The following is a 27,948-nucleotide window of genomic DNA, read 5'->3' as shown; positions in this document are numbered from 1 at the left end:
GGCCCATTAATCCTCCCAGTGGTCGCCTCACTGCTCAAAAGGAAAAATAAAATGATTATAACGTATTGTTATTATAATTGTATTTTTCCTATTGAAATTAGTGGCTGCTGGGGAAGGGCGGGGTTGGCCCAAGCAGGGAGAGGAGTGGGTTGCACTCCTTAAGTGCACATGACCACTTGGCCAGCTCTTTCGGGGCGGCAAAACAGTCCTGCACATTTTCCATCTTCCCCACCAGACTTGCTTTAGACAGCCTAGTGAGGAACATGCCAAGCCTCCCAGTCCCTGTTTGAGCACCAAACCATGGCGCTCAGACCAATCACAAGGCTTTGAATGGCTATGGGGAGCCTGGGAGCCCGGGTCCTCTCTGCTGCCGACGGAGACAGGAAGAAGAGGACGGAGGCGAGTCAGTGGCCGGCCAAGGTAAGTGTTTTTTTTCTTTTCCTTCCCGCACCCGCCCACCATTCCTGGTCGGTAGCAGATGCTACTGAATCCTACCTCAACTGCCATTTTTCAAAACTTGTTAGACACCTCACCTTCATTTATCCATGTACTGGGATGATTGCTATGTTTTACATGGTTTGTGACTGAAATGCTGGTTTTGGTACATAAACATAAAGAAATAAATAAAATATTTTTCCTAGCTCCTTGAATCTCTTGTGCTTGCCTCTCTGACCCAGCGATTGTATATTGGATTTACATATCATATGAACCACTGCTGTAACTGTGACCCACACTCTGTTTGTGCATACTTTGCAAAGGCATGAATGGAATCTGGCAGTCTGCAATTATGTTTGAGAGGGGACGTTTGGCAATGGCTACAATGGTAAAAGTATCAGTGACGCTGTTAATTTGGTTGAAAACATTACTTAAATAGACTGCTTTAGGCATCACTGTCTGTGCAGCAACAAATATTTTCAAGGGCAGAATATTTCACAACGAAAGAGACGTGTTGCGGTGCAGCCAATATTTTAAGGGAGAACCTGGTTTAGATTATTTCTGAAATCCTCAGGGATGGCTACCATTCTATGAGCTAAAGTGAGAAGTGTTCATTTCAGTGGTCCCCATCTGCCCCAAAATAACCATCTGTACACCCCAAGGTGCAAAACAATGTAATTGCTTTGCTATAGCGATCCTTTTAAAGTTAATAAGACACACCATTCAATAATTATATCTCGATGGACTAAATGAATAATCTTTAGTTTTCTAATTCTCTGCTAAAGTACATATCACTGAATTAAAAGAAAGATTGTATCTTATCAAAGGATTATAACATTGATTGATAGAGTGGATCACACATGGACTATTGATTAAGTAATCTATACTAGACAATTTTGCTAAGAGAAATTAAGACTGGGCAGTAAGAGTTTTGTAATCCTTTTTTACAACAGGGCCAATTTACACCTCAAGAAGGCCTGACAATTATGGAAGACTGAAATAAGTTGATAAAACAATGAGACGTTGTAATCAATAAATGAATTAATGAAATGTTATAATCTTATAAATTAAATAAGAGATGACTCTTTATTTGCGGTTGAAATTTCCCTCCTTCTTATACAAATGATACGCCTTAGGGATATTTTAAAACATATGGACTACCATATTATAAAACGAGATGACACACTCCTGAATCAATATATTTAATATATGCAAGTCACCCGTACAGCAGGCTGTGAGCCTGGTGCATAATATTGTATTTAAGGATATAGCTGCATGAGCAGATATGCCCCTGTGATGTCTAGTTCTATAGCTAGTTATTTCAAGTGAGCAGGGAAGCCATCTTAAGGTTTGTACTGGGCACTGGTCAAAACAAGTTCTCCAGCTACATAATGACTTCACTGAAACATATGGCCTTTGGTATCAAACCTCTTGTATTCATAAAGGGAAACAAACATTACAATGCAGTCATTACCAATGCACTACCTTTACAACGCAGCTGTTACAACGCAACTGCCTTAACATTGCATACCATTACAATGCATGCCATTACAACGCATGTTACTACAACGCATGCCCATACAACACATACCATTACAATGCATGCCATTGCAACGCATTATATGGTAAGTAATGTTTTTTTTTTGTTTTAGGGTGGGTATGAGTTTTTGGGGTACATGGGGATAGTAGTTTTACCCCTACACTATCTAACACTTATTCTACTGTTGCACTCACTGGAGTGGGAATAGTAATTTTTACCCCTACATTATCCAACACTTACCCTACTGTTGCACAATCTGGAGTGGGAATAGTCATTATCACGAAAGTATTATGCGTTGTAATGGTATCCGTTGTAATGGTGTGCGTTGTAATGGTATGCGTTGCAATGGTAGTTTCTAAAAATGCGTTGTAATGGTATGCGTTGTAAAATCATGCATTGTGATGGTAGTTGCGATGTAAAAACTGTGTTGTAAAGCCATGCTTTGTAATTGTTTGTGTTGAAACGTCATATATTCATTAATAAACCCACACTGATTCCAGGGATGGATTTTTCAATGCAGTCATCCAGAGGGCACCTTGGAGGCACACCAAGGTTGCGTGCCTGGAAATTGACTCATTACCTCCCCCGCCTAGCAGTAAGGAACCAATGCATCACCTCCTCTGCCAGTAAGGAACCCATGCATCGCCTCCCCTGCTGAGAAGGGAACCAACACATCGCTTTGCTTTTCAGGTGCCTCACCTCCCCTGCATTTTGCCTCGGCTTTGATTTTTGACGCATCTAATGTACTTTGTGCTAAAAAGAACACATCCATTGATTTCAATGGACTGAACTTGCTTAATCTTTTAAAGGTGATATTTTGACTTGTGTATGTTGGAGTTTTGTCAATTTGGTCTTATTTTAATCAGATAAATATTGTCTATTCATCTAAACTGGTGTGGACTCCTTTTGTAGTGGTTTCCACTGCCTACTAGAGACCCCATTTCTAACATAGAGTATGAACTGTTACAGCTATGGGTACCATGGTCCTAAAAGAAAATTAAATTAAAGAAAGAAGAAAAAAGAAAGGAAGCTGGAACAGTAAGGTTTTATGATGCTTCTTAATGAAAGAGAGAATATTTAGATGATGCAGATTGAAGCGAAGAGAACTCTAATACTTAGCCACAAGGTGAGAAAATCGGGGGCCACAAAAGATGAGTATGGTGACACCAAGAAGTCCATAGAAGAGTAGCAGAGAATGAATGCAGTACTTATGACAAGACCCATGGTTGAAACCCACATTGTGAATGGTCTTGCTATAGGAAGGCAATGCTTTACGGGGACCAGAAATGGAAGTTTGAAGAGGTAAATCAAGTGGCAGCCAGGCTGATACATTTTGCACCCGCTGAAGATGATTCCTGGGATAGATGGGGAGCCCATGATATCTAAAATTATCATAATCAAGCCTGGATAGAATAATGGCAACAGCTACAGTTTTCCAAGAGAAAACTGGAGGAAGATAGGTAATTTTCCAGAGCATCCATAGATAGAAAAAGCAAGAAAAGCTACTCAACCAATCTGGATAACTGAGGAGAAAGAGAGGTGTCAGAGAGGAAGCCCATGTTCATGGTTGAGGTGATCAAGGGAGGAGTGAGACCAAATTCAGGGGGGCAGCAAAGAGATGACCTAATAAAAGGCTGAACCCCAGGAATAAGAATTCAGTTTTGCCTTCATTTACACTTTCTTGAACCTAATTAGCGACTGGTGACATATATTAGCAAAATTGTTCTTGGGTATTTAGAGATGTTGTTGCCAATGTTGATAATCATTTGAGAGTTTTCAGCATAGGACAAAACAATTAAGCCAAAGGATTGAATGGGGAGAGTAATGAAAATGTTAAACGGAGTCGGACTCAGAGAGGAACTCTGAGGTAGTCCACAAGAAATACTGAAAACACAGAGCAGAATAGAGGAAGGGTAATAGCCAGAATATGATTAGAGAAATGAGGAAAGCAACTAAGGGTGTACCTATGTATGTCGATGGACAGAAAAGGTGATAGAATGGTCTCATTCAAAACTATCAAATGCAGCAGAAATGTTCAAGATAGTTTTTGTAAAATGGAAAGACATAAAGCCAGATTAGACAGTTTCAATCAAGGAATGGCTTTTAAGGAAAGAGGATCTTTGACAATATTCTTCCTTTTCAAGAATTGGGAGAAAAGGACGAAGGGCTGTAGGCTGGTAGTTTCTGGGTGTACCAGGGTCAACATTGACTTTTTTCAAGAGAGGAGTTATTAGAACATGATTCCACTCATGTCAGATTAGATTGTAAGAAGAGAAGAGTTGAAGAGTAATAGGAGCAACAATGTTAGTTAGGAGAAGATGCGAGGATAGGAGGGATGCAAGAAAAAGGATTCATTGAGGAGCCTAATTTTATGTATATAGAGAACTGTGGACTATAATGGACTAGAAAGGAGTAAATCAAGGTAGAGTAATCAAAGGATTAGGTGGGAAATAAAAAAATGGGCTCAGAGATGGGCCAACGTTGGTGGCTGAACAGCCAAAGGACTTATAAATGGTCTTTATTTTGATGTCAAAGAAGGTGTTTGTGCATAGCATAGTTTCTGATCTGCAAGGGGAGTAGCATTAGTAAATGACTCACCCTACTCTTCCACAACGGTTAAAATGTCATGTGCCAAGTTATTTGCGTTAAGACTCTTGCTTCAAAAAAAAAATCTAGCTGTCTTGATTTGCTGTTTCTATTTCTGTGAGGTGGAAACATAGTTTTGTTGGGTTTAATATTGTGCTTTTTCCTGTAAATTAATTTAAGGGCTTAACAGTGTTTTTTCCACTGTTCTGGGTTCATCAGAAAGATACAAGTTGGAAGTGGCCTTCTGATGAGCATGAGGTGTCTTTGTGAGAGCAATGACGCCTAGAACTAAAGAGATCCAAGTGCTGAAAGCATTTAATGTGAAGAATCATCAGTGACCAAGGTGGGATTAAAGAGGGCCATGACTTCACACAAATTATGGCAATTAAATTTGCACCAAGGCCGAAAATAGGAGTAGTGTTTTCTCTGATAGTCTGATGAAGAAAAAGGAAAAGGAGGATCCATTCCTAACGTAGGACAGTTGGTACAAATAGGGACTAGAAAGTGACCTGAAACATGAGTAGGATTAATAATGCATTGTTGAAGCCCAACGGTGAGGAAAGCCCGATTAAAAGTAGCCTGCTAGGGATGAATATGTTGGTCTAGATGAATGTTAAGGTTACCTGGGATAGAAAAGCTGGAGACTATTTAAAAGGAAATAGTTCACCAGGAAATCTTGTGAGGCAGATCCCGCTCCTAGGATGGTTAGGACAAGCACATCTGTCATTAAAATAATTGTCCTGAATGGTGGGGCAATGTTGGGCCAAGAAATCTTTTCAGTTAAGTTTTAGAAACTAAAAGAGCATCAAGCTTGTAGTCCTCAATCAAGCTGAGAATCTTGACTTTATGTTGAGAAACACAGTGTGTGTTCACGGCTATACCTGTAGCAGGCTGGGTGCAAGCCAGTTGCCAGCAGCTTTGTGGCTGAAAGCTAGGCTGAGCGGTTACAAAGGTGAGATTAGCTAAATTTAGGACATTAATAGTAATCTATTGGCAAGCTAGGGAAGCATGGTAGGCATGCACCCTTCTCTAAATAAGGTGTAAGTACATTTCTTTGTGTTGCTAGAGTAGAAGAGTGTATTGTGGAAGAGTAGGTGTCCTGAAGCTTACTGAGTCAAGGCCAAGAATGGGCATGGACAGGCTTGCCTTTGGCACAACTTTGGCCCACCTTTGGCATGCCCGTTGGGCCTACCCACAGTGCATGCCTGTTGCATGTGCTTATTGCACATTCTCAGAGCTTCCCCAGCAAAATAGCCCTCCATAATGGAGCTTTCAGTAAACCTTCGAGGCAGAAAGTGTAGAGTGCTGAAAACACAGCAGCTAAGGAGAACACAGACTTGGCTAATACTCGCTGTCACTGAAACTCAGCTACTCCTGGGCAGCATTTCAAGGCTCCCTTTACCAGTGGCCCTATTGTGAATCAAAAGGAAGGCGAAACAAGTATGAGAAAAGGCAACTTATATAAAACAAGCAAAAACAAAGTGTTATGGCGCGGCCAGCATTGACCAGGTCATAGTGCTTTTTTGTTTATTTAATTAAACCACGTTGTTCAGCAGCCCATACTGCTGTGCCACATCATTAAGAAAAATATTAACAAAGCCAAAAAGCTCTCTGTGAGGTATTTGGCTTTGTTAATGTTTATTTGTTTTTTGAGGTGGGCGTGAGAGCCATAGCGCGCAGGAGGTGGGAGAGGGTAAAAAACAAGAGTAGCATTGCAAGGGATAATGAACACCCAGAAGTTAAGTTATTGGGTATCTGCAAACATTTTCACAAGTAATTTCCCACTATCAAAACTTATGGAACTTTGATCCAGTCAAAAATAAGTGTACATTTATTTCCAGGGCGGAACAAGCAGGAGAACGGTAACATATTTCATAAGAGTGGATGGGAAGTGGTTTTGCAACAGGGAAAATTATTTTTCCTGAGGCGAAAAAATAATAATAGAGCATAGGCACTTTTTACATAGTGAAAAATATGCAGAAGTATGTTTTAAGAATTTATAGTAACTTGAAAACAGCAAACGTCATAGGTGGTCTTTCCAAAAGAGTTGGAAATCTACTCAAAACGGAAGCTTAATCTCGCAGGTGCTTATTTCTGAACTATCACAGTCTTGGTGAAATGGACACCCTGCCTACAGGCTCAGAGTCTAGAACACCACTAGAAAGGGAATGCAAGGACACAAAGAACGGACCATTTTACAGAAATAGATTTTCACTTATGTACTACAGCTATTAGAATTTTATAGTAGAACAATTCAAAATGTGCAAAAGACGTCTGGCTGGATCAATTGGCAATCCTCATAGAGGTCTGTAGTGTTACGGTGGTGCACCCAAATTTCCCACCCCTTCTGGAGTTTTACAGGGATTTGACCTGAAACATCAAGATCCCTATGTTCAGGAGATGCCCAAATGCAACTAAGCTGAAAATCAGACCTGCATATTAGCTTCATCAAGACCACAACATTGATGGTGCTAGGCTGAGATGGCAATCCATCCGTGATTATAGAGGGACACACTACCCTGTGCACCTTCACACCCATTAGGACAGGAACATAGTAACTAGAGCGGACGCCACTGATCCTACTAATAGGAACAATTATTTGAACGGCGAACTTAGAGAATACATTCCAAGAGAGTATAGCATCTCTGAAATATAAAAAATAGTGAACTGTAGACTTGATCAGCTTTTTTTATGTTCTAAAAAGAAACCTGGGGGTTGTTTTGGAAAACCCCCAAAAAACAAGCATTAGAAATGCAATAGGTCTCGCAGCATTAGAGTTAGTGCTTTTAGAATTGTTTATGGGTTTTTTTGTAAATCTTTAGCATGAGGTTGAGGGTGAGTGAGGGTGAGTGAGGGTGAGGGGTTGAGGGTGAGTGAGGGTGAGGCTGAGGGGTTGAGGGTGAGGGTGAGTGAGGGTGAGTGAGGGGTTGAGGGTGAGTGAGGGGTTGAGGGTGAGTGAGGGTGAGTGAGGGGTTGAGGGTGAGTGAGGGGTTGAGGGTGAGTGAGGGTGAGGGGTTGAGGGTGGGTGAGGGGTTGAGGGTGGGTGAGGGTGAGGGGTTGAGGGTGAGTGAGGGTGAGGGTGAGTGAGGGTGAGTGAGGGGTTGAGGGTGAGGGTGAGTGAGGGTGAGGGTGAGTGAGGGTGAGTGAGGGTGAGTGAGGGTGAGTGAGGGGTTGAGGGTGAGTGAGGGTGAGTGAGGGGTTGAGGGTGAGTGAGGGTGAGTAAGGGGTTGAGGGTGAGTGAGGGTGATGGTAACGTTCTAAAATAGTACTGACCTTGGGCAGATAGTGCGCGTCTAGTTTATAAATACACAACTCAAATTAATTTAAATTTGATGCAGCACTGTCTGGAACATCTGGAAGATGATCAAACACATCTTACCCCTCTGAACCAAGACAGAGCATGAGCAAAGCTGTTTTCATCTCAACACTGAGAGAGGTACCACATACACAGGCATAACGTTCAACAAAAGTTTTCCATTTAGACCATTTGATGGGAGGATCTTCTGGAAACTGCAAAAAAAAATGGAGCTGCAGTGATGTTTTGCATGACAAAAATTGCACGTAGATTGTTGTGAAAAACAGTAATAAGGTACACCAATGATATAAAACAGTAATATGCTCTAAATATGATTGATTATTGATGACAATAAAAGCTTAAGGATTGAACATAAGAGTACATAACTCCAGAGAAAAAAAATGGTGTAGTATCCAATTGAAGTTTTGAGTGTCAGCACAGTAAATAAAAATTCAGAGTTGTTGTGCGCATCAGAGTAATAATGTATCAATGCACATAGAATACAGGTTGTATTGAAATGAAACTGTTAGACTGCAGTAAACCAAATTTCAGGGTTGCTGCATTGACATGTAAAAAAGCGTGGAATATCAGGGTTGCTGTGCGCAGACACGCTGTATATAAACAAAGCTGTGAGTGTCAGCGTCGAAAATGAACTATAAGAGGGCTGTGCGCATCAGCGTTGTCGTGTAATAGTTCGCGGAAATCAAGGTTGCTGTGCGCATCAGCATAATAAAGTAACAGCATTCAGGAAAAATACGATGTATGTAAATGAAGCTGTGCGTGTCAGCGCTGCAAATAAACAATTTGGGTTGCTGTGCGCATCAGCTTTGTCATGTAACAATGCGCAGAGTTTCGGGGTTGCTGTGCGCAGACACGCTGCATATAAATAAAGCTGTGCTTGTCAGCGCCGTAAATAATCAAATGAAGGTTGCTGTGCGCATCAGCGTTGTTATATAATAGTACACGTAGACACGCTCTATTTCAAATGAACTTGTGCGTGTCAGCGCCATAAACCAACGTACAGTATTATTGTGCCCATCAACGTTGCTAGGAGATCTTCTGTAAGCGTCGGCATAACTAGGTAACAGAGGAAAGGCTACGCACGTTGAATACTTGGGACGTCAGACGTTGCGTTTCAGTTTCACATTTAAGTTTCAGTGATGAGTTTTGAACACAAAAGCAGTACGCGAAATTCAAATGTAAATAGCACAACCGCATGGTCCGCGGTGAGGTTACATTTAAAAGCTCAATAATAGAAGTGCGTTGAATAAAATTTCTCAAATAAAAGTCTAACACATTAAAGAAGAAACTCGTCCATGTGCTAAGCTGTGCGTTCTGTTAGTCAATCGCCACGTCAGAGGACATGGTGGGGAAGCAAAGCAAATGAGAGGAGCAAGGGAGAGAGTGGGGTGACAAGGGAAGAGTGCGGCGAGTGATGGAATGGGGTTACAAGTAGAAAGACATTGGCGAGGAGAGGCAGGAGAGAAAGAAAACAAGACGGACGGACGGAAGAGAGGGGAGGGGGGGAGGAGAAATGCGACACGGAGGGAAGGGGAGGGGGCGGAGCGGGTTAAATTATACAAACCAAAAACAAGCCTTTCACCGTAACACGGCGGGCAGGGGAGGGGGCGGGCAGGGGAGGGGGCGGAGAGGGGAGAGGTGCGACACGGCAGGATGTGACCGTTGCGGCGGTGTTACGCGGAAGGAAGTTAGACGGCGTTAGACGGAAGGAAGAGAGGGGAGGGGGAGGAGAAATGCGACACGGCGGGAGGGGGCGGAGCGGGTAAACATAGACGGACGTGCACGCGCACGCGCTTTTAAGGTCAATGCGCATGCGCATAAGCTCAATGCGCATGCGCATTGACCTTAAAAGTCACGGGCACTGCAAGGAATCGCCACGATTCCTTGCAGTGTAGATAAAGAGTGGATAAGTCGCAATACTCTCGCTTGCTCGATGCGCATGCGCATCGACAGGCGAGACCTAACCAATGCCCCTGGCGCACAGGGATTTTAGTCCATAGGCCGTAAGCAGAAGGACCCTTTAACTTTTTCCCTAGCGGGGCACATCATACCTTGACTTGCATGGTGGTCCCACATGTGAGAATTCGGCGCTGGAAGGGGACTCTAAGACATATGGGCTGCCGGTGACGGAATTCCGATGTTGAGTGAGTTGAGGCTCCATTGTAAGAAGGCAAACAGTTCCCCCATCTTTAAATGAGACATGAGACGTGAGAATGAGGTGGGAGGGACATCATCTAGTTTTGGATCACTGCTGCACACGAAACAAGGCCCTTAATAACAGCAAGGTGTAGGGCTACATATCATGCAGCTAGTAGTTTAAACTCAGAACAAACATAAACAGCCTGACACATCATCTGCTTCACACTGCGGAGCAAAGAAAAACAGTCAAAATACTCTGAACTAAGAAAAACAGTAAAAATACTCTGAACTGTCCTGGGAGTGCACTTAAAATTTTTGGGAAGCAGACTTTTCCACTGCAAATGCCCCAACGACCATAGTACCCTCAGTCTAGTGGATAGATCAACAGAACAAAACCAGGAGCTTTGTAAGGCACGCTGCCAAACGTCTCACTGACATGCTCTTCGTCATGGCAAGTGGCATAAAAAACAGTGTTAGTCTGAGGTAGGTACCACTTACTTTTAAACTATCCTTGCCTATAAACAATTTGCGTGCATTCAGTGGATTAACATTAGCCCCCACAGCCCCTGTGATGCGGGGAGGGGCTGGATCTCCAGGGGGCCCCCACCGGCACTGTGCATGGACGGCGGGTCCTTGGCCTGAGAGCTCCTCACTGGGTTGGGAGTATGCCCTCCCCCCCCCCCATATACTTTCCAGGGTGGCCCTCTCAAGTTTCGTTACGCCATTGTGCACACGGGAATGCCCACACGGTATTCACCTGTTACAACGCATTTTTTACTCCGCACTACCACTACAACGCGGGCATTACAACGCATACCGTTACAACGCATTGCGCTGGGGGGCGCTCTAGGATAAGAGGTAAGTTTAATTTACTATCCAACACCTTCCCTAGGGTCCACGGGGACTGGAGTTAGAATAGTAAATTATACTTACCACTATCCAGCACCCCAAAGCGCTATGCGTTGTAGCGGTATGCGTTGTAAATACCGCGTTGTAATGGTACGCGGAGTAAAAGTATGCGTTGTAACGACATACATCCCTTCCCACAGAGCTGAATTGCTGCGCATAACATATAACAATGGTATTGAAAACTTTTATTTAAAAAAGCAAAATCAAATTTAGGTAATTTGGAAACTTTGCAAGGAACTCTTTAATTAAAAAAAAAAAAGAAAACTGTGTAAGAGAATTTTACTGCCTTGTTAAACAAACCTTAAATAAACTACTGGCGGTGGCACAGTTACTGAAAGGCAATACCTCTGTGCTCTCTGAATCACAGGCCAAAACAATTTTAGAGCAACTGATGTATATATAACAATATTTTATTTGAATTGTTTCTTTAATTTCAAACTACTATAAATAACAGTTTTTTCTGTTATCCAGTTTACTGGTACTTAGCGTACTCACCTTGGATTATGAAAGGCTGGGTAGGTCTGGGAGCAATTCATACTTGCTACCCACTGATCATACAGATGTCAGAGGCGAGTGCTTAACTACCTTAGTCACAGGGCGGCGAATGCATCTTTTTGACAGCATAGGTATGAATGATAATCTCACTCAATGGAATATAAGAGCAAAATCAATTCTAGGTCTTATTTAAGTGCAGAAATATACACACACGTGTTTTCTGTTGGGATATTTTAAATGGTTTCCTTGACAGAAGTCCACCAAACACCTAAACCCCAACATAAACTGCAGGCAGGTTTACTAGAAAGGAGCTATTTCTGTTTTTCTTGGACTAGATTATCAAACTACAGGTCTTTGAGCTTTCATGTGTCACCTTCACCCTCATACAATTGTGTCTTAAAATCCACAGGCTAGGCAGAGGTCAGGGATTGGGGAGAGGACCCATCCACTAATAAAGCTAAAGACACCAACATACCAAGCATTAAGCTGTACAAGAGACACACATCAAGATTTACAGACAGACCATTTGACATGTGACTGAGGGCCAGCCAAGGGCAGAAGAGCATAGTTAGTTCCTTATAAAGCACATGCTTCATTAGTAAAGATTTGACCATGAGATATTTTTCAATGAAGCAGAAAAACAAACAGACCATCTTTCTTAGAGTCCATGAACCACTTTCTCGATACTCCCATGTCAAACCTACACACAAAATTAACACATGCACAACCACACAACCAAGTATAGATATAGGTGGTCCTGAAAGTAGCAAGGCATGGGTTTGTTGGACCACTGAATAGTCAAACTGATAGCTATATAGATATATGTGTACATATGGCGCAGCAGTGCCTTCTATTGTTTGCCTATAAATGTTTGCCCCATGGACAGACCTGCACTCAAATTGAATGTTACGTGGTGTGGTCAGCTAAGGTTCAGTACGCCAACAGTCATACAGATCAGTTCAGGGGAAAAACATTTAAGGGGCAAAAAAATAGACTTTTCTCATTTTAGCGGTCAGTGAAATTTTGCTCTTGCCTACAACCACAACCACTGAATGAATTGTAACCGAACTTGGCATGAAAGTAGAATTTTACTCAGAAAGCATGCATGCTTTCGGTGGTTTGGTGGAAACCCATTCAGTATTTTTTTTAAATAGAAGCATTTAAAAAAAAGTTGCAGGGTGGGTTTTAAAATTGGTTAACTATTTTGTAATATTTCAACGGTTTTAATTGTGGAGGATTTCCAAAGTCAATATTTAAAAGAAATAAAATCCTAATGGAAGATGGAGCCTATTTTCTCAGCGTCCCTTTTGGATCTGCACTTCCAAAGTAGGAATTGTACATCAGAGTACTCTACTTCACTGGTCGCTAAAGAACAATGCATTTGTAGCATCATTTCAGAACAAGGGGCACAGACCCTGTATCTTGAAAAACAAAAATAGCTATAAAAGGGAGCAGTGTGAGCACAATCCGACCCCCTGGCCACAATATTGGGAGCCTCAAAATGTGCACCATGATTTATGAAAAAACAATCAAAAAAATAAGGTGTGGGGGCTGGGAGTGTCAGTGGATCCTTTTTGGGATTGAAGATACCCGAAACCTAAAATGGCATCCTGGTACCCATGTACAATGAACCTGTCTCAGTACTGCATACCTCAGGTGCCATTGTAGGTGCTCCGCTACAGGCTACCCATGGCAGGGTGGTGGATCATAAAGAAAACAATGAAGGTGAGTGAAAAAAACAAAATAACACTTAATAAATAATTTATGGTTCTGGCTCAAACACAAATAATCAATGATATTCTCCCATTATGGAATGCATTGGGCACCACGCAGACCATAACTCAATGCAGAAAACACAAACACACATTTCAAAATGGCACACGAAAATATGAAATACTACTAGAAGCAAAACTAAGCATGAGTTATGGCATGTGTTGATTGTGGTGCATACTATAAATGGGGAGTTTCAGAGGCTTTGTGCGTTTAAGTCAGAATTATCACTCACTTTTCAACTGTTTGTATACAAAATGAAATTACAATATAAACCATGAATATTTTTAACATATACGTGCAATAAATGTTCTCAATTATGTCAAAAAAATTTGCCTGTCAAAATTGTACTTGGAATATTGTCTCAAAATGATTAAATTGCCCGAATTATATGATTAAAAAGCTAAGTTGTTTCGGGAGAGGAGGAATTCTGATATATTTCTTGGTGAAGAGGCAGTGGTATAGGTATAATGACATGAAAGCTTTGAAAGCAGTTGCAGGAAGGAGTGAGATGATATAGAAATATTTGTGAAAACAATGAATTTGGTCACTCCTGAAGCACAGCATGATCTGGACTTCATTGATGAGCGTTCTTTGTCCATTACTTCAAATTTTAAACATCTTTATTGTCAACGTGGTAAGTTGCTAAATTGCTAGTAAATTGAGCAACATTTTGGCAATGTAAGCATAGAATTTACTGAATATATCCCGCAGCAAGTCGTGCATGCATAAACCTCAGAAACATTTATTGTGAAACTTGAAGAGTTCAAATGGTTTAAAATAATTTAGTTTTGTGAGAGACAGGCTAGATTCCGGAAAAAATCTACTATTTTCAAAAGCAATAATATGCATAAAATAGATACTGCCCTTAGAGTAAATATTATTTTTTTTTAAAAAGTTTGTACTTTGCAACCAACGTCACTCTGGACAGCTCCCAACCTTGAGTTGTGCTGAGTAGTCGAGATAGTTTCAAGGAGACAAACTCAAGGAGAAATACTCTAGGGCTCAGGCTGTGTGAAATGCCAGAGTCACCTTCTTAGGGGCAGGTGAACCATGCAGATGGTGCTCGGGGTCAGAAGGTCGAGTGGACGGCTGTCTGCTCTGGGCTTCTTAGAAAGGTCAGTCTGGAGCCGCCTCTGACCCTGCCTGTGATGGTGGAGTGAAGGGCCGCTGAGCGCATGAACCCTGCGCAGTCTAGGGTTGTGTAATGTTTGACGCATGCTCCAGTCAGCAATTGCGGCCTTCATGAAAGCATTTTTTCTGGCGTCAAATCTGCTGAAGGGTGCTTCAAAGCACCTTCGGACATGTCTATTGGGGAGGCTTCCTGTAACTCTAATAGGCTGTCTTGCCCTCGGCTCATACCCGATTTAGTATAAGAATCTAATGTAGGACGAGATGAATCAATAGAGGAATACGTATGCAAGTTGTTTGGCGCTGAGGATTTATATAGCTCATTTATCCAGAAATTGTCTCTTATTACATCGTCTTTTACTACATAACCTTACTGCTACATCACACCCACCGGACAGTCTGCCCTTACTCAATTTTGTTATGATTAGTTACTTTTATTATATTTTTAACCAAAAAACTTACTTTTAATCTATGTGATAAAAACTACTTTTGGCAATGCAATGCCAAGCAATGTCAGAGGCATAATGCAAGCCCCTGCAGCCCCCGAAGTGCAGGGAGCTTCCTACTATTTAGGGGGGCCCAACTCTTTAGAGGGGGCCCCCATTCAGGCCAAGGTCAATTAATATATATGAGATATGAAAAACTCAGGGGCTCCTCATCAGATTCTGCAGGGGGGCCCATCATGTTGCATTATGCCGCTAGGTAATGTTGTGGTTGGAGGTTGTGGGTGGTCGTTGAGAAGATGCATTTGTGGTGTATCCTAAAGCAAAAAGTTGTCTAGGTGTGACTTGAGTTAGATTCAGCCTAGCCTCACAGAGGAAAGCCCCAAGTTGTTGATGTGTTTCTCTGTGCTTTCGGTGTTTGGAGGCAGAGTTTCAGAACTGGGCCGATAAAGTTAGGAAAGCCACGCCCATTGTCTTGATTTTCATAAAAGTGTGAGATGCACAGAATATTGTCACTGAAGGAGCAAGTCACTGGAGAAAGAGTTTATGTCAGGGCTTGAATACATGAGAGGACCACTGGCGTAAAAGATTTGATAGGTAATAGACAGACCTTTCAACTCAATGTTGACTGAAAGCACAAAGAACTATGGACATAAAATACATTTTGCGTGATACACAGACCCTTGGACTTAAACTTGGTCACAACCAGTAGTCAGTCTTGTTGTGCCAAAACTGAAGAGAACAAACAGATTTTTCGTAAAGAAAAAGTGGTAGCTTTGGGTAAACAGTACACAGTAGGAACTGACATTGTAATAAAATTAATGTTCTTATAACAGTGGCTTTAGTTGTACGGAAAAAATAAACAACAAATGTCATACACGCATAACTCTATTCATTGTTTAAATAAATATTTACATCTTCAGTCCAGATCATCCCTCTTAAAAACCACATCACTGCTTTGATAGGGACTGGTTCAATGATACTTTAAAATTATGTAAATATTTTAAAACCTGGCTTGGGCTGATACCTCACAATAGCACTACCTAACTTCAGTCCTCTTAGAATTCATGACGGGCGATGTGGTGGCCTACTTTGATTATCAGTTTAAAGCTTTCACATCTGCAGTGCTTTATTTGAACCAGTGATTTCCAGTGCTCGGCACCGGCACTTAATTCTCAACACCGGCACTTACGACAGTCTGCCACAAAGCAGCGCTGTCTGGCTAATTTGGAGATTACCCTAACAATACTTAATTATTAATTCATTATACATTAAAAATGACTATCAACTGCTGCACAAGCCATTCTTATTGCTTTTGGAGCCTGAAATAGTCACACTTGTAAAGGTGTGATGGTTAGTAGTTGGGATGTCACCACCATTGACAGCATGGCAGGGACAATGTGTCGTGCAAGCTGCAGTGACATCCGGACGAGAGCCCTGGTACTTATTTTATCACAAATTAAGCACTGCACATCTAGAATATAGGTTTTTGTCATGTACATTCACTGTTTCCATTATGGTGCATTTAAAAGGTGAATAAGTAGTTACTCTCAATCTCTTGCTTCAATGATAGTCAACCTACTGTGAACCATGATTCAGATGCTATTTCCTTAATTATAGCACAGCCCTGACAACCCTATGGGTAACCAGTGTCTGTTTGGTCATCATAGTATAATACACAGGTAAATATACCTCACTGGAGAACTGCAAACTTGATAGCACTGCTGGGATCAACAAGGCTCAATGGGGCTTATCCAGCCGTTTGAGGGAGGAGGGATTTGGTGTATTGATGTATTGATGTATTGATTTACAAAATATCATTTGATTGAGAGTTTGAGGCTCACTTGTAGAATGACAATTACTACTTAAAATGCTGTGTAGATTGTGAATGACATTCACTCGGTTTAGGGGAGGGACTAAAACCACTACGCTCCATTTAAATACGATGTCGCTGGAAGACGATCTTCTATAAACTGGATCTCCATTATATAATCATTCCCATGCAAAGAGTTTCCTTTCATCCCTATGTCAATGGCTCCCAGGCAGTACCCAAAGATGAGCCCCTTTCATGAGCCAGCACTGAAACACAATAGAATCTGTATATCATGTGCTGGCATTTGTTTCTGCACACCATTCCTCTTCAGCCTCCATGCAGGGAGAACATATAACATAAAACAAGTGCCATGAAAACGCATATCCTTGAGAAATCCACATTTGCAGTACTTCTAAGGTCACATCTTTTATTTTCAGCATCCATGAAGAATCTTGCTATCCACGGTATCAAACACTGCAGAAAATGTCAACAGGATCAGTGCTGGGGCATTATCCTCATCGCCCAGCATTATTATATGTTTTCTAAGTTGAATCCAGAAGCCCTCATATCTCTCTTAAAGGGAAAGGGAATTTGAAGTCTGCCATAAGATAGTTCAATTCTAACCACTCTTGCACTTCTCAAAAAGTATATATTGCAGTTAATGCTTAAACTATTTACCATTCCAGGAGAATTAATCACAGTTAAGAAGTGACTCTTTTTTTCTTGACCCTGAGCTCATACACAGACATTAGGCATAAGTCCATTTGAATATGAGATGAACTTAAAACACAAGGCTTGGATGATTTGTCTCTGCACACCTTCTCCACCACCATACAACAACATTAACAATAACGTGCCCGGTCTACACGCAGCCATTCAGAACCCAGTTCGTAGAACTCATTGAAGTCACCAATGAAGATATCAAACTCTCATAACACTCTAACCCAACTGATGTAGGTTAAAATGAGGAACGCTCTAGGACGATGGAGCATGAAAAGTCAACTGATATCAAACCAAGCAGGAATCTGAGATTTCTGACCCAAACCTTATGGGAACTACAGCATGTTTAAGTTTCTAGTATTTTAGAATATCTTCAATACATATTATGACAATATTAAACAGTTCTAGCATTTCACGTTGACCTTAACTGTGAAGCTCATTATACAATGAATCAGATTGGATATATAAGAAAAGAAAACATTAGGACTAGGGTTTGTTTTACAGAAGGGTTTGTAGAAACCCAAAATTCAGCAACATATGGATAATAATGGAGAGTTGATGATCAAGAGTATTTAAAATGAATAGTCCTGGGCTGTGGTTATGATAACGGCGGTCGTTCCTAGAGAATAAGTCACACCCCGTCACTGCTTACCATGCAGTTCATGTCTGGTTTACAGTGGTCGTACAGCTGAGACAAACAAAACAGCAAAATGTAATGACCATTCAAGAGGTAGTGTTATTTCCGAAGCTATGTCTTCTTCTCAGATGTCCTGTTTGAGCCCCAGTGGACATTTAGAATTCTGAACATCCATTTCATCTGGTTTCTTATTAAATGGGGTCCATTTGGTTAGGATTAATGTGTAGGTTTTACATATAGTCTGAGCACTGTGCCATTTATTTGTTTGCTCACTACTTGTTCATCTGCTCTGCATCGTCACCAGGAGTACCTTGCATTATTTTGAACTGTCTATATTATCATGTATAAATGCTGTGTTGAAATTATAAAATCATAACTTTGATAGATATGGTCTGATCGCATTGATTGTGTTTATAAAGAGGGGCAAACATACAATACAGTTCCTTACTGATGCACTAAATATTGTTTCAATAACTCCTAGGGGGACATTCTTTTGTATGACTGTTTGAGTCCCAGATAGGTGCCAATCCATTTTAAGAGTCCTGCTCACCTTCAACTACCCCAAATGTTGGTTTGGTGGTTGCCTACTCCCAGCATTGCTGTTGTGCATGCTGCTTGTGATTCCTAGTGGGTACTCCAATCTGAGAGTACTACCTTTCCCCTGCATTAAGAGTGCTACTGGAATAAAAAGTAGAATTAGCAACAACGATATATTTTACTATTAATATATCATAGTTCCTCCCCATGAAATTATTTTATGAACAGCAAAGGAGTGGATAAATCAACACATGGAAGAGACTAAAGTGAATATGATGAAGCAGAAGATGTTACATGGCCTCTGATCTTCATATTGGAAGGTGAGTATACCATATGAAGTGGACACTATGGAGCTACTCTAGAGTTGTTGGAAGACCTGCATGAGGTTGTGCAGTTGGTGCACTTTTAGTTTAGATGTTAGTGTACATGGGCGTAAAATGAGAAGATATTGGTAAGTAATCTAGATTCCCAACAAAGTACTTAGGCCACACAAGGGCTAAAAAAGATGGGTACTAATCAAATCCATTTCCCATAAATTTATCAGAAGCCTTTAAGCCATTTCTCAGCAATGGGCTTCTATTAATAGACTATACAGGAGCATTAATATTTTCTATTTGTCAACACTGATATACACATTATGTGTGTCTTTCAAAAAGTGTATACATTTTCTGGAAAGAATGAAAGGAAGAAAATACCTTCCAAACTTACCACCAAGTTGCCAATCACCATGACCAGCATGAAGACCAGGATACAGAGGGGCTGCCCAGCTACCTGCATGCAGTCCCACATGGTTTCAATCCACTCTCCACAAAGCACGCGGAAAACAATGAGAAAGGAGTGGAAAAAGTCAGACATGTGCCATCGTGGCAGCCGGCAATCCTCGTTGATCTTGCAAACACAGTCTTCGTAACTTTTCCCAAAAAGCTGCATTCCCACCACAGCAAAAATGAAGACAATGATGGCCAAAACCAGAGTCAGGTTCCCCAGAGCACCGACTGAGTTCCCAATAATTTTGATAAGTGTGTTTAATGTGGGCCATGATTTTGCCAGTTTGAAGACCCGGAGCTGCAGGGAAAAAGACATAAATATTTTTAGGGTCTTAAGGTAGACAAATATCAAACTATATTAAAATATCTTCAAAATACTGGTTAGTATTTATTGCACATACCACGACACAAAGTTATGACAATGAGACACCCTAAAATAATTTTTACTATTAATTCAAGACTTATGTCTGTGATTGTAATTTACCTTCTGCAAATTTATGCTTGATATGGGTGCAGTAAGAAAGCACATATACAAATCCAGATTGTCCTGAAACTCTTGTTACTTGAGAGTATTGAACAGATGGGTCCTGGGTTACACTCCTGGTAACCTTCGGCCTGATTCGATTAATTGTGGTTCACCACGGAATGGTACAATGCATTTTGAATGTATACAGAGAGGCCAGCATTAAACAAACTTCCAGATCTAGGACCATCATTTTAAGCGCATTTACAATCCTGCAGTGGTGAAATCAAATCGTTTTTCATCAAAGGTACTTTCCACCTGGCTTGAGACTATAGAGTTTTTTTATTCACTGTTCTTCACACCCTATCCAATGGCAAATAACCTTAACCATAATTCTTCTACAAAATATATTTATATGTATATCAATGTTCAAAGATTTACCGAGTAAATGATTGCATAAAATTAGCAAGTATCGAAAATAACTGGCAAGCGTCAACAGTATTAGACAATAGTCTTCCATGATACGTATTATTGACAACTAAACTGAAAAGTGAATTGCAATATCAATAAAGTTTAGATAACAATTTGCATGTTCATCACTCATGAGGACAAACCTTCAGTGTTATCTGAATATTTATAACTATATGAATGAGTATGCATTATTCATTGTGTTTAACTATCAGAATGAGTAAGGGTTATTTTGAGCTTAAAACACAGTCTCAAGGAAAGCAAAGTAACCAAAGGGACAACTGTTCATGAATATATTTGATACTGTGGAGGGAATTATCTTGGTTACATTAGGTTTCTTTATATGTAGAAGCTAGTTTTTTGACAGATACACAATTACTTCCCACATATTCACTAATGTTCATATATTTGACTTGCCCATTTGTGAAATGTGGGTGGCTTCACATTCCCAAAGTGCCATCACTTCATCTATGTCAAAATACTGAATTATTTTTCCTTATACGCATGTGGGTATTTGTGGGTGTTGTGGTGATTGTATGGTAACTGGAGAGATGAATAATTTGCATGACCCCCCGAAGACACATTTCATGATCGTTTCCAAGGAGGCAGGCTGTACACGAGTTTAACCCCTTGCATGCTGATGACGGAGCGGTTCCGTCATCAGCTACGGGTGAGCTGTGCTGATGACGGAACCGTTCCGTCATGACTCCGCCCGCGCAAGGCGGAGTCAGCATGGGCGGGGAATTCCCGCCGCATGCAAGGGGTTAATTGTTTCACTGGGTGACAAAGAATAACCACTATTTGAGGTAGGGGTAAGAATATAGAAGTCTGTGGGCGAAATAGCCTGTTCTCCTTTCAAGGCGAATGGCAGGCCGAAGCAAATAAAGGTGTAAGAAAACATACAGCATTTACCATTCGAATACCATACAGTAGGGCAATATTATTGTAGCCTACACAAATTGTGGCATAACCAACTGTAGAATAAATGTTAAGCTTATTACTACAGAATTTAAAAATTAGTAGAGTAATGAGAAAGGCAAAAATGTTTTAAAGACGTGTATATGTATCAAATTATTTAAAGCTGGTGTACATTATAATGAAGACGGCAAGGCCTTTCTGCACAACTAAGTAACAGATAAGATGCTTACTAGATGTGATACTGCTTTGAAAATGATTTTAGAGAAGCTTAGAGTGATCTTAGGGTCAGTTACTTTTGTAAATGTTTGCACTTGAGTGACAGGTAATCAAATGGTGACAGAATGGATGAACCAGAAGCAAATGACCAAACTCAGACTTTCCTAAGTTCTGTCAAAAATTCTGATAACATTCAAACCTCTTTTAAGATGTGAGATTTGCCAGTGAGGGTCAGAATTGATTTATTGGTACTATGAATTTCTTGGACTGATTCAAATATGGTCAGAGTCGAATCCCCAACTCACAGTTGATTGAAATAACTCAGAATGGAAAACTATGGATATTATTATTGATTAACTATATAATACAGTCAGTAACATAAAGACAGATCTCAAAGACACCAAGCAACCTCACAAAGTAGAGATAAACATCACTACAATCTATTATTGAAAACTTATGATTTTTTGTTTTATAACCTGATTTCTAGAATTTATTATTGCATTATTTTACTTAATGTCTTGACACTGAAGTTCTTCTTTGAGCATCAGAAATGTAATATCCTCTATTCCAGCTTAGCCGATCAAATTAGTTCTGAACAGAATATTAGTTCATTAATCTCCAAACATGAAGATAAGCTTTTGTTTCTAAAGGAGATTACATTTCTCTCCTCCAAAATGGCATCCAACAAATCAAGGCCTTTCCCCTAAACACAAATGAATGGCATGTGAGGTTCAGGCTAAATAGGATGTCCTTTTGTTTTTCGTTTCTTTAACAACATCAAACTTTGAACTTAACAGCATGAGACCATGAAAATATAAAGCCTAATGCACACTGCCGTATTTGAGATTGCCAACTGCTCTACATTAAAAGGTGCATTAGCATTCAGTATTTATAAGTTGTATGGTCTGCTTGTTATAGTAAAATCTGTACAGTTAAGTGTTCTTTCAGACATTTTGCCTTATCTAAAACTTTGTAACTTTTCAGGCCATTAACAATACTGAATGATTTATTGAAAATTGCTAAATTATTGAAAATTGCTAACTATGTAAAAAAGATGAATGATTTTTCTTAGAAAACTCCAATGTTTGCAGCACACTGCTACACGGCACATTTACGTAAAAAACAAGAACATAGCATGCATGTCATGTAGGAATAAATCAAATTACCAATCGGAAGGAACGTAAAACAGATAAATTTCCCATGCTGGCTAACCCCAATTCCATCAGACTCAGGATGACGATGATGCTGTCAAAAATGTTCCACCCTTGCTGAAAATAGTAGTATGGGTCGAGGGCAATAATTTTTAAGACCATTTCGGCTGTAAAAATTCCAGTGAAGACCTGGAAGGAAAAGCAAAAGTTAGAAGCATGTACTATGAAGCCTCCCTGTCTCTTCTCTAAGGGTACGAGGACGTCTGCGAAATGAATGGGCATCTCTGCTCTAAGCTGCTGGTTCTTAAATGATAGATTCTGACTCAGATTAGGTCTTCATAGGCCTTACAATGTGTTAAAGTTGCATGGAAGTATTGAAGGGAGAATCCGAAATTCATATCCATAATACCCACAATGCTTCTGCAATTTTCTTCAAATATAAGTCTTCTCCTGGGAGGAAAGGTTTCACTGTTTTCAGGAGAGAGAGCTGAAACTAGGCTGTTTTTGACTTCCGGGCAATGTGCCTTTGTGGGAAAGGTTTGATTTGAGAGTAAATCTAAGAGATTTGACCTGTTCTGTTAGTTGGGATACTCCTGTTTTATTACGGCATACACCCTTATATGCCTTTTTTTTGTTTTGGCCTCACAGCATATAAAATGGAAATATGGAGGGACTATCCATATACAATGAATACAGAGAGAAGGAACTCCTCCATATTTACACTTTTATTAATTGAGATTGGGTGTTTCAAAGGATTTATGAGTGCATGAATTAGTACCCTTGCAGTGCTACTTCAAGAACTCATAAATGCCTTTGTAAATTGGATCCTCTGACTTTCTGGTCACAAATAAATAATTAGATTTAATTTGTAAAATTCCCACCACATAGCTGAAGATAGCGCTATGTATGCGATCAAATGACATTTTGCTCCCTGAAAAACACTTGCTTAAATTCATTAAATTCCCACTGTATCAAAAATCAGAAGGTCTCCACCTCATTCAAGACAAGCAATTACATTCCTTGGAAGTGTGTTTCATGCTGACTTAATTACCAACCTTTGTAGGGACACTTTATTTTATGTTGTTGAATTTCCACTTTTATTTGGCACCTCACTCCTTTTCCTTGTCTGCTTGCTCATGTTTCAGATCAATCAGTTTGTTTATTACTGGGAAAGCACTCGAGTATACTTAACTATAGATATTTCATCTCTTTAGATAGATTTTTGAGTGAGTGCCTGAATTCAGTGCCCTGGAGCATTTCGAGTGTCCTCCTGTACTGTCATTCATTCATCCATCCCGAGTTTTGTACAAAAAAACACACATTAAAGAAATGGACAGAAGTGTCAAACTGGATGATTTATGCTTGGTCTCATTGTCGATCCCAATCTATTAAAATTTATGGTGTGTAACATAAGAAAGTCCATAGATAAAGAAGACACAAATTCTCAAAACCTATTATTGAGCACAACATATACTTCTAACATGTTATCAATAGTTTAGTGTCGAGTTTCCTTAGTAAAAATGCGCATATTAAAGCATACTGCATTAGTCAAATTTATAAAAGCATTTATGGGTTTGGTAAATAGTACTGAAGGATTACCCTGTTACATACTATTATAAGCCTTTGTGGATCACCTGGAACGTTCAACTCCCTATTAGTCAAACTGCAAGGAGGGCAGAGTTCTTTTTATTTATAGTATTGGTATATAAACATGAGATGAATGTTAGCATTTTATACCTATTATAGATGTTTTGGTGTCAATTCACAAATGTGTAAAAGAGTACTACAGGAGTACTCTTTACATAATCTTACATATCTATGCAAATCGCCCCCATTGTCTTCTTAATCCCGGTGTGATTTGTGAATGATAGCAGAAAATAAGCATTTATACCCCTTCCTATAAATGATTTTCCCAGCACTTTTACTTTTCTGCATGTTAAGGGCCACTCTCCCCTGAAGGAAGTCAAATTGATGGAATTACGTTAAATAATCAACTAATGCTGGTATGTTGTGAAACAATAAACTTTCTAGTCACAACATAGGCATTTTTAAGTTAAGTAAACTGAGTGTCAATAGAAGGAGACAGCTTCAATATAAAATAGTGGGACACGCAAGCACTCAACTCACCATAAATGCAGATCTGTAGCACCACCGGTGCAGAATTTCTCCTTTCCATAAGCAGGAAAAGGAAGGACTTCCTTCCTGCTTGTGGAACACAATTCCAGCCAATCCTGGAAAAGCTTTCATGCTGTGAAATCAGCCCCAGAATTGGTGGGAGTAGACTCACCCATAGCTCATTTTGAGGCTGGGGGCCTGTGCCAGCAAACCCTAGGCTGTTTTACAGCCTTTGGATTGCTGGGTCTAGAGTGCGTATGTTGAGCTGGCCGTCACAAGACGGCCGGCCAAAATGACATCACACTGTAGACGAGTGCTGTCATCCTCACAGCAGGTGAGACAACCTTCCTCTGCTCCTGAGGAGGAGACACCCCCGGAAGGAGCACCTTATCAAAGTGTAGGCCATCTCTATAGGATATCTCAGATACACTTTGTACATCAGCTGGCATACCAACAGCAACAATTTCACTGGGGCCATGTGAAAGGACCTTACAAACCCAAACTTCATAATTAGCAAAATAATTTTAAGCACAGTTTTTCTTAGGATCCCACCACCGACATTGTTGAATGGCAGGGTTGCAGAACCACACTTCTTGACTCTTTATATCACTCTTGAAGGTGCTTTTAGTTTCCTGCTGTCTCCTCTTGTGACCCTTTTTAGCTCCCTCTTCCACCTTCTTTCCCCATTTCTCTCTCGTGCTTCGGTTCAAAAGTCTGATGATGAAAAATATGTCTCTTTTCACAGAAATGAGTGCCTGCCCACCACCTGCAAACAACTTCAAAAATAAAGCACTGCACACCACACCACACCACATCACACCAAACTCTTTCCACATAGAACGTGCAACAAGCACACATTCTCCAATAAAACATGTAGGTGTGCCTCTAACTGCTCTGGACAGTTTGAGTAATACGATGCCACACTCCTGCCAGTTGGGTTCTATGCAGATGACATAACTGAACATTTAAGTAACCCTTTTCAGTCTACCTCTAACATACCATAATATAACCCTACTCAAGTCGAATATAAAACAATAAGGGTGTCTCGACAAGCACAGGGAGAAAATCAATATAATAATAACATTAAACTGTAAGAAGTCTGTGCGCTCTTCTTCCCGGGTCTACCATTATGGCCCCAAAAGATCCAAGCATATAAAGATTGATGGAAGGAGCGTCGTGTTCACAAAAAAGTCTTCAGTCCCATGCTGTATTCCAAAGTTTTTTGGAATACTGCCTGAGGATTTATCAGTCGCTTTTTGTTTGGGGATCGTGGTGAGGATCTGACGTTCTGGATTTAGGTACTTAGTAGAGGCCACCGCACCACTGATCAATTTTTGTTTTCGTGAGCCCTGATGATGTCCATACTGGACGAAAAACGTTGACTGTTTTAAGTTATCTCTATGGATTACAAAACATTGATTTGGATGCAATTGGGTTACTGAATCCGCATTTGATTGGACACTTGTTCCGTTGGAATAAATCTTTTGTTGCTGATATGGGATGAATTTGCAATAATAAAACTTTGGAATACAGCATTGGACTGAAGACTTTTTTGTGAACATGATGCTCCTTCCATCAATCTCAATGAGAACAGGAAATGAAAGAGACAGAGTAGAAAAGTTAAATCTTTGATGCGTACAGTATCCATCTAATGTGACAGACAAAATTGTTATGTAGATTTATTATTGCACGTTTACAGCTCACATACCCGTCAGGGTATTTCGGTGCTGAAGTAAAAGATGGGTGTATGATATATTCTAATAGAGATAAAGTGGGAAGAAATTGTTCCTAGCAGATTTTTTGAAGAAAACTTAGCTTGTCATTGTTTGCTCTCACCAAGATAGAGCATGGACTCCCCTTGAAGTTTTAACATCAGAAAAATCTGGTACCACATGGTGATGCAAGGAGAATTGATGTAAAACAACCATTGGTAATGCCAATAGGTCTGGCTTACAATGCACTGCACAGCCAGGCCTAATCATCCACATAATTCAATCCATCTGTGCTGCTGTCAGATAAAAATGCATTAAATAATCTAGTCTTATAAGACACTTTAACAGCATTACAATGGCATGTATGTGCCCCTTATCAAAAAATTGTACTCCTGGCTTCCAACATGTGAGCTGAGCCAAAGCCTCTCTCCTTGTGGTTCTCACATAATTGTTTGGCGACAGCTACACTGCCAGTGTAGTGTGGAGAAGTGTGGCTCAATGATCTGGAGAAGTGTGGCTCAATGATTAGAGCGGCAGACCCTGATACAGCGGTCTAGCCCGGGACCAGAGTTCAATTCCCCGCCTCGGCGGGTCTTTGGCTCAAAAATTCCACGGACCTGATAATTCTTGCATCGGTGCCTATTCCAATCATGGAGTCTCACTCTGCAACTCTGGGCAATAGCTTGCTTAATCTCCACAACGGACCCCACAACTCTAAGGATGCCTGGCCTCCACCTTGGGGGTGCCCAGGAGTGGACTCCTCACAGGGAAAGCCAGGATGGGTTCTACAGCGGTATTCGTACAAGCGCCTTGAGACCCTTGCGGGTGAGTAGTGCGCTATACAAGTATCAATTTACATTTACAATCCAGACCTTAAAACGCAGCGGAGAAGTGAAAGGCTGCTAAAAACATAACAGGGTCTCCTGACCTGTCTATGGTTAAAAACCTGAATAGCAAAGTACAGACAGAGCCATAATGTGGCTTTTGCAACCCCCACTAACCACAGCAATGTGCTCCAGGTCAGGGAAATGTGAGCATGATGGCTGAAACCTGGAACTAGAAGGCTGAAGACTTTGATGATGATCAAAATATGAGAGGCTGAAACATAAATGACGCCCTAGATTCACCAAAGCTGGGGCTGAATCCACTCCATTACATTGCCTCACCCCTACAACTCCTCCACTAACTTCTGGAGTACAGGTCAAAGTAAGTAATAATAAGTATAGCAAATGATAACGTTTTCTACTCGTGCCTCCACACAAGGGGCAACAAAAAACTTCATAGTTTTGGAGACATTAATTCTCCCAGTGTTACTGGCCAGTCATTTATCAAATGCCATGAGTCTGTATGCAAAGATTTTTTTCCTGTTCTGTGAGAATTAGGCTGACATTTCTGAAAGGTTGGTTATTGGTGATGTTATCCGCTTCCGGGGGAGGGAAGAGGGGGGAATAGGCAGACTTGGTGGTTTGCAAGTGTTCATAAACACCTTTTGGTTTATTCCCACTCTGGAAGTGGTCAGAGATTTACTTATGTCAAATGTAACCCTGGGCGGTGAACTCTGCTCCATTTGCGGAGTTTGCAAAGTTTTACATACTCAGCGCTGTGCGGAGCATGCAGAGTTCCCAAAAATTCAACTGCCAGCGAGATTTTTCTTGCCCCCGCTGACC

General features: G+C 40.6%; 1 protein-coding gene across 2 annotated transcripts in view; it reads right to left on the bottom strand.

Annotated features, from left to right (window-relative positions):
- The window catches only part of LOC147688594 (sodium channel protein type 5 subunit alpha-like), a 1,046,042-nt gene that overhangs the window by 431,183 nt on the left and 586,911 nt on the right, over positions 1–27,948 (bottom strand). For both annotated transcript variants that reach the window (XM_086941454.1, XM_086941453.1), the window contains exons 15-16: positions 22,470–22,643; positions 19,180–19,536 (exon numbers count right to left, since the gene is read on the bottom strand). In XM_086941454.1, the coding sequence (XP_086797580.1) occupies positions 19,180–19,536; positions 22,470–22,643 (531 nt within the window). The remainder of the gene's footprint in view (positions 1–19,179; positions 19,537–22,469; positions 22,644–27,948) is intronic.

This window comes from Lissotriton vulgaris, chromosome 10 (assembly GCF_964263255.1).
Source record: "Lissotriton vulgaris chromosome 10, aLisVul1.2, whole genome shotgun sequence".
Taxonomy (NCBI): Eukaryota; Metazoa; Chordata; class Amphibia; order Caudata; family Salamandridae; genus Lissotriton; species Lissotriton vulgaris.
Note: the sequence above shows the minus strand (reverse complement) of the source record. Positions and strands in the feature narration are given on the sequence as shown.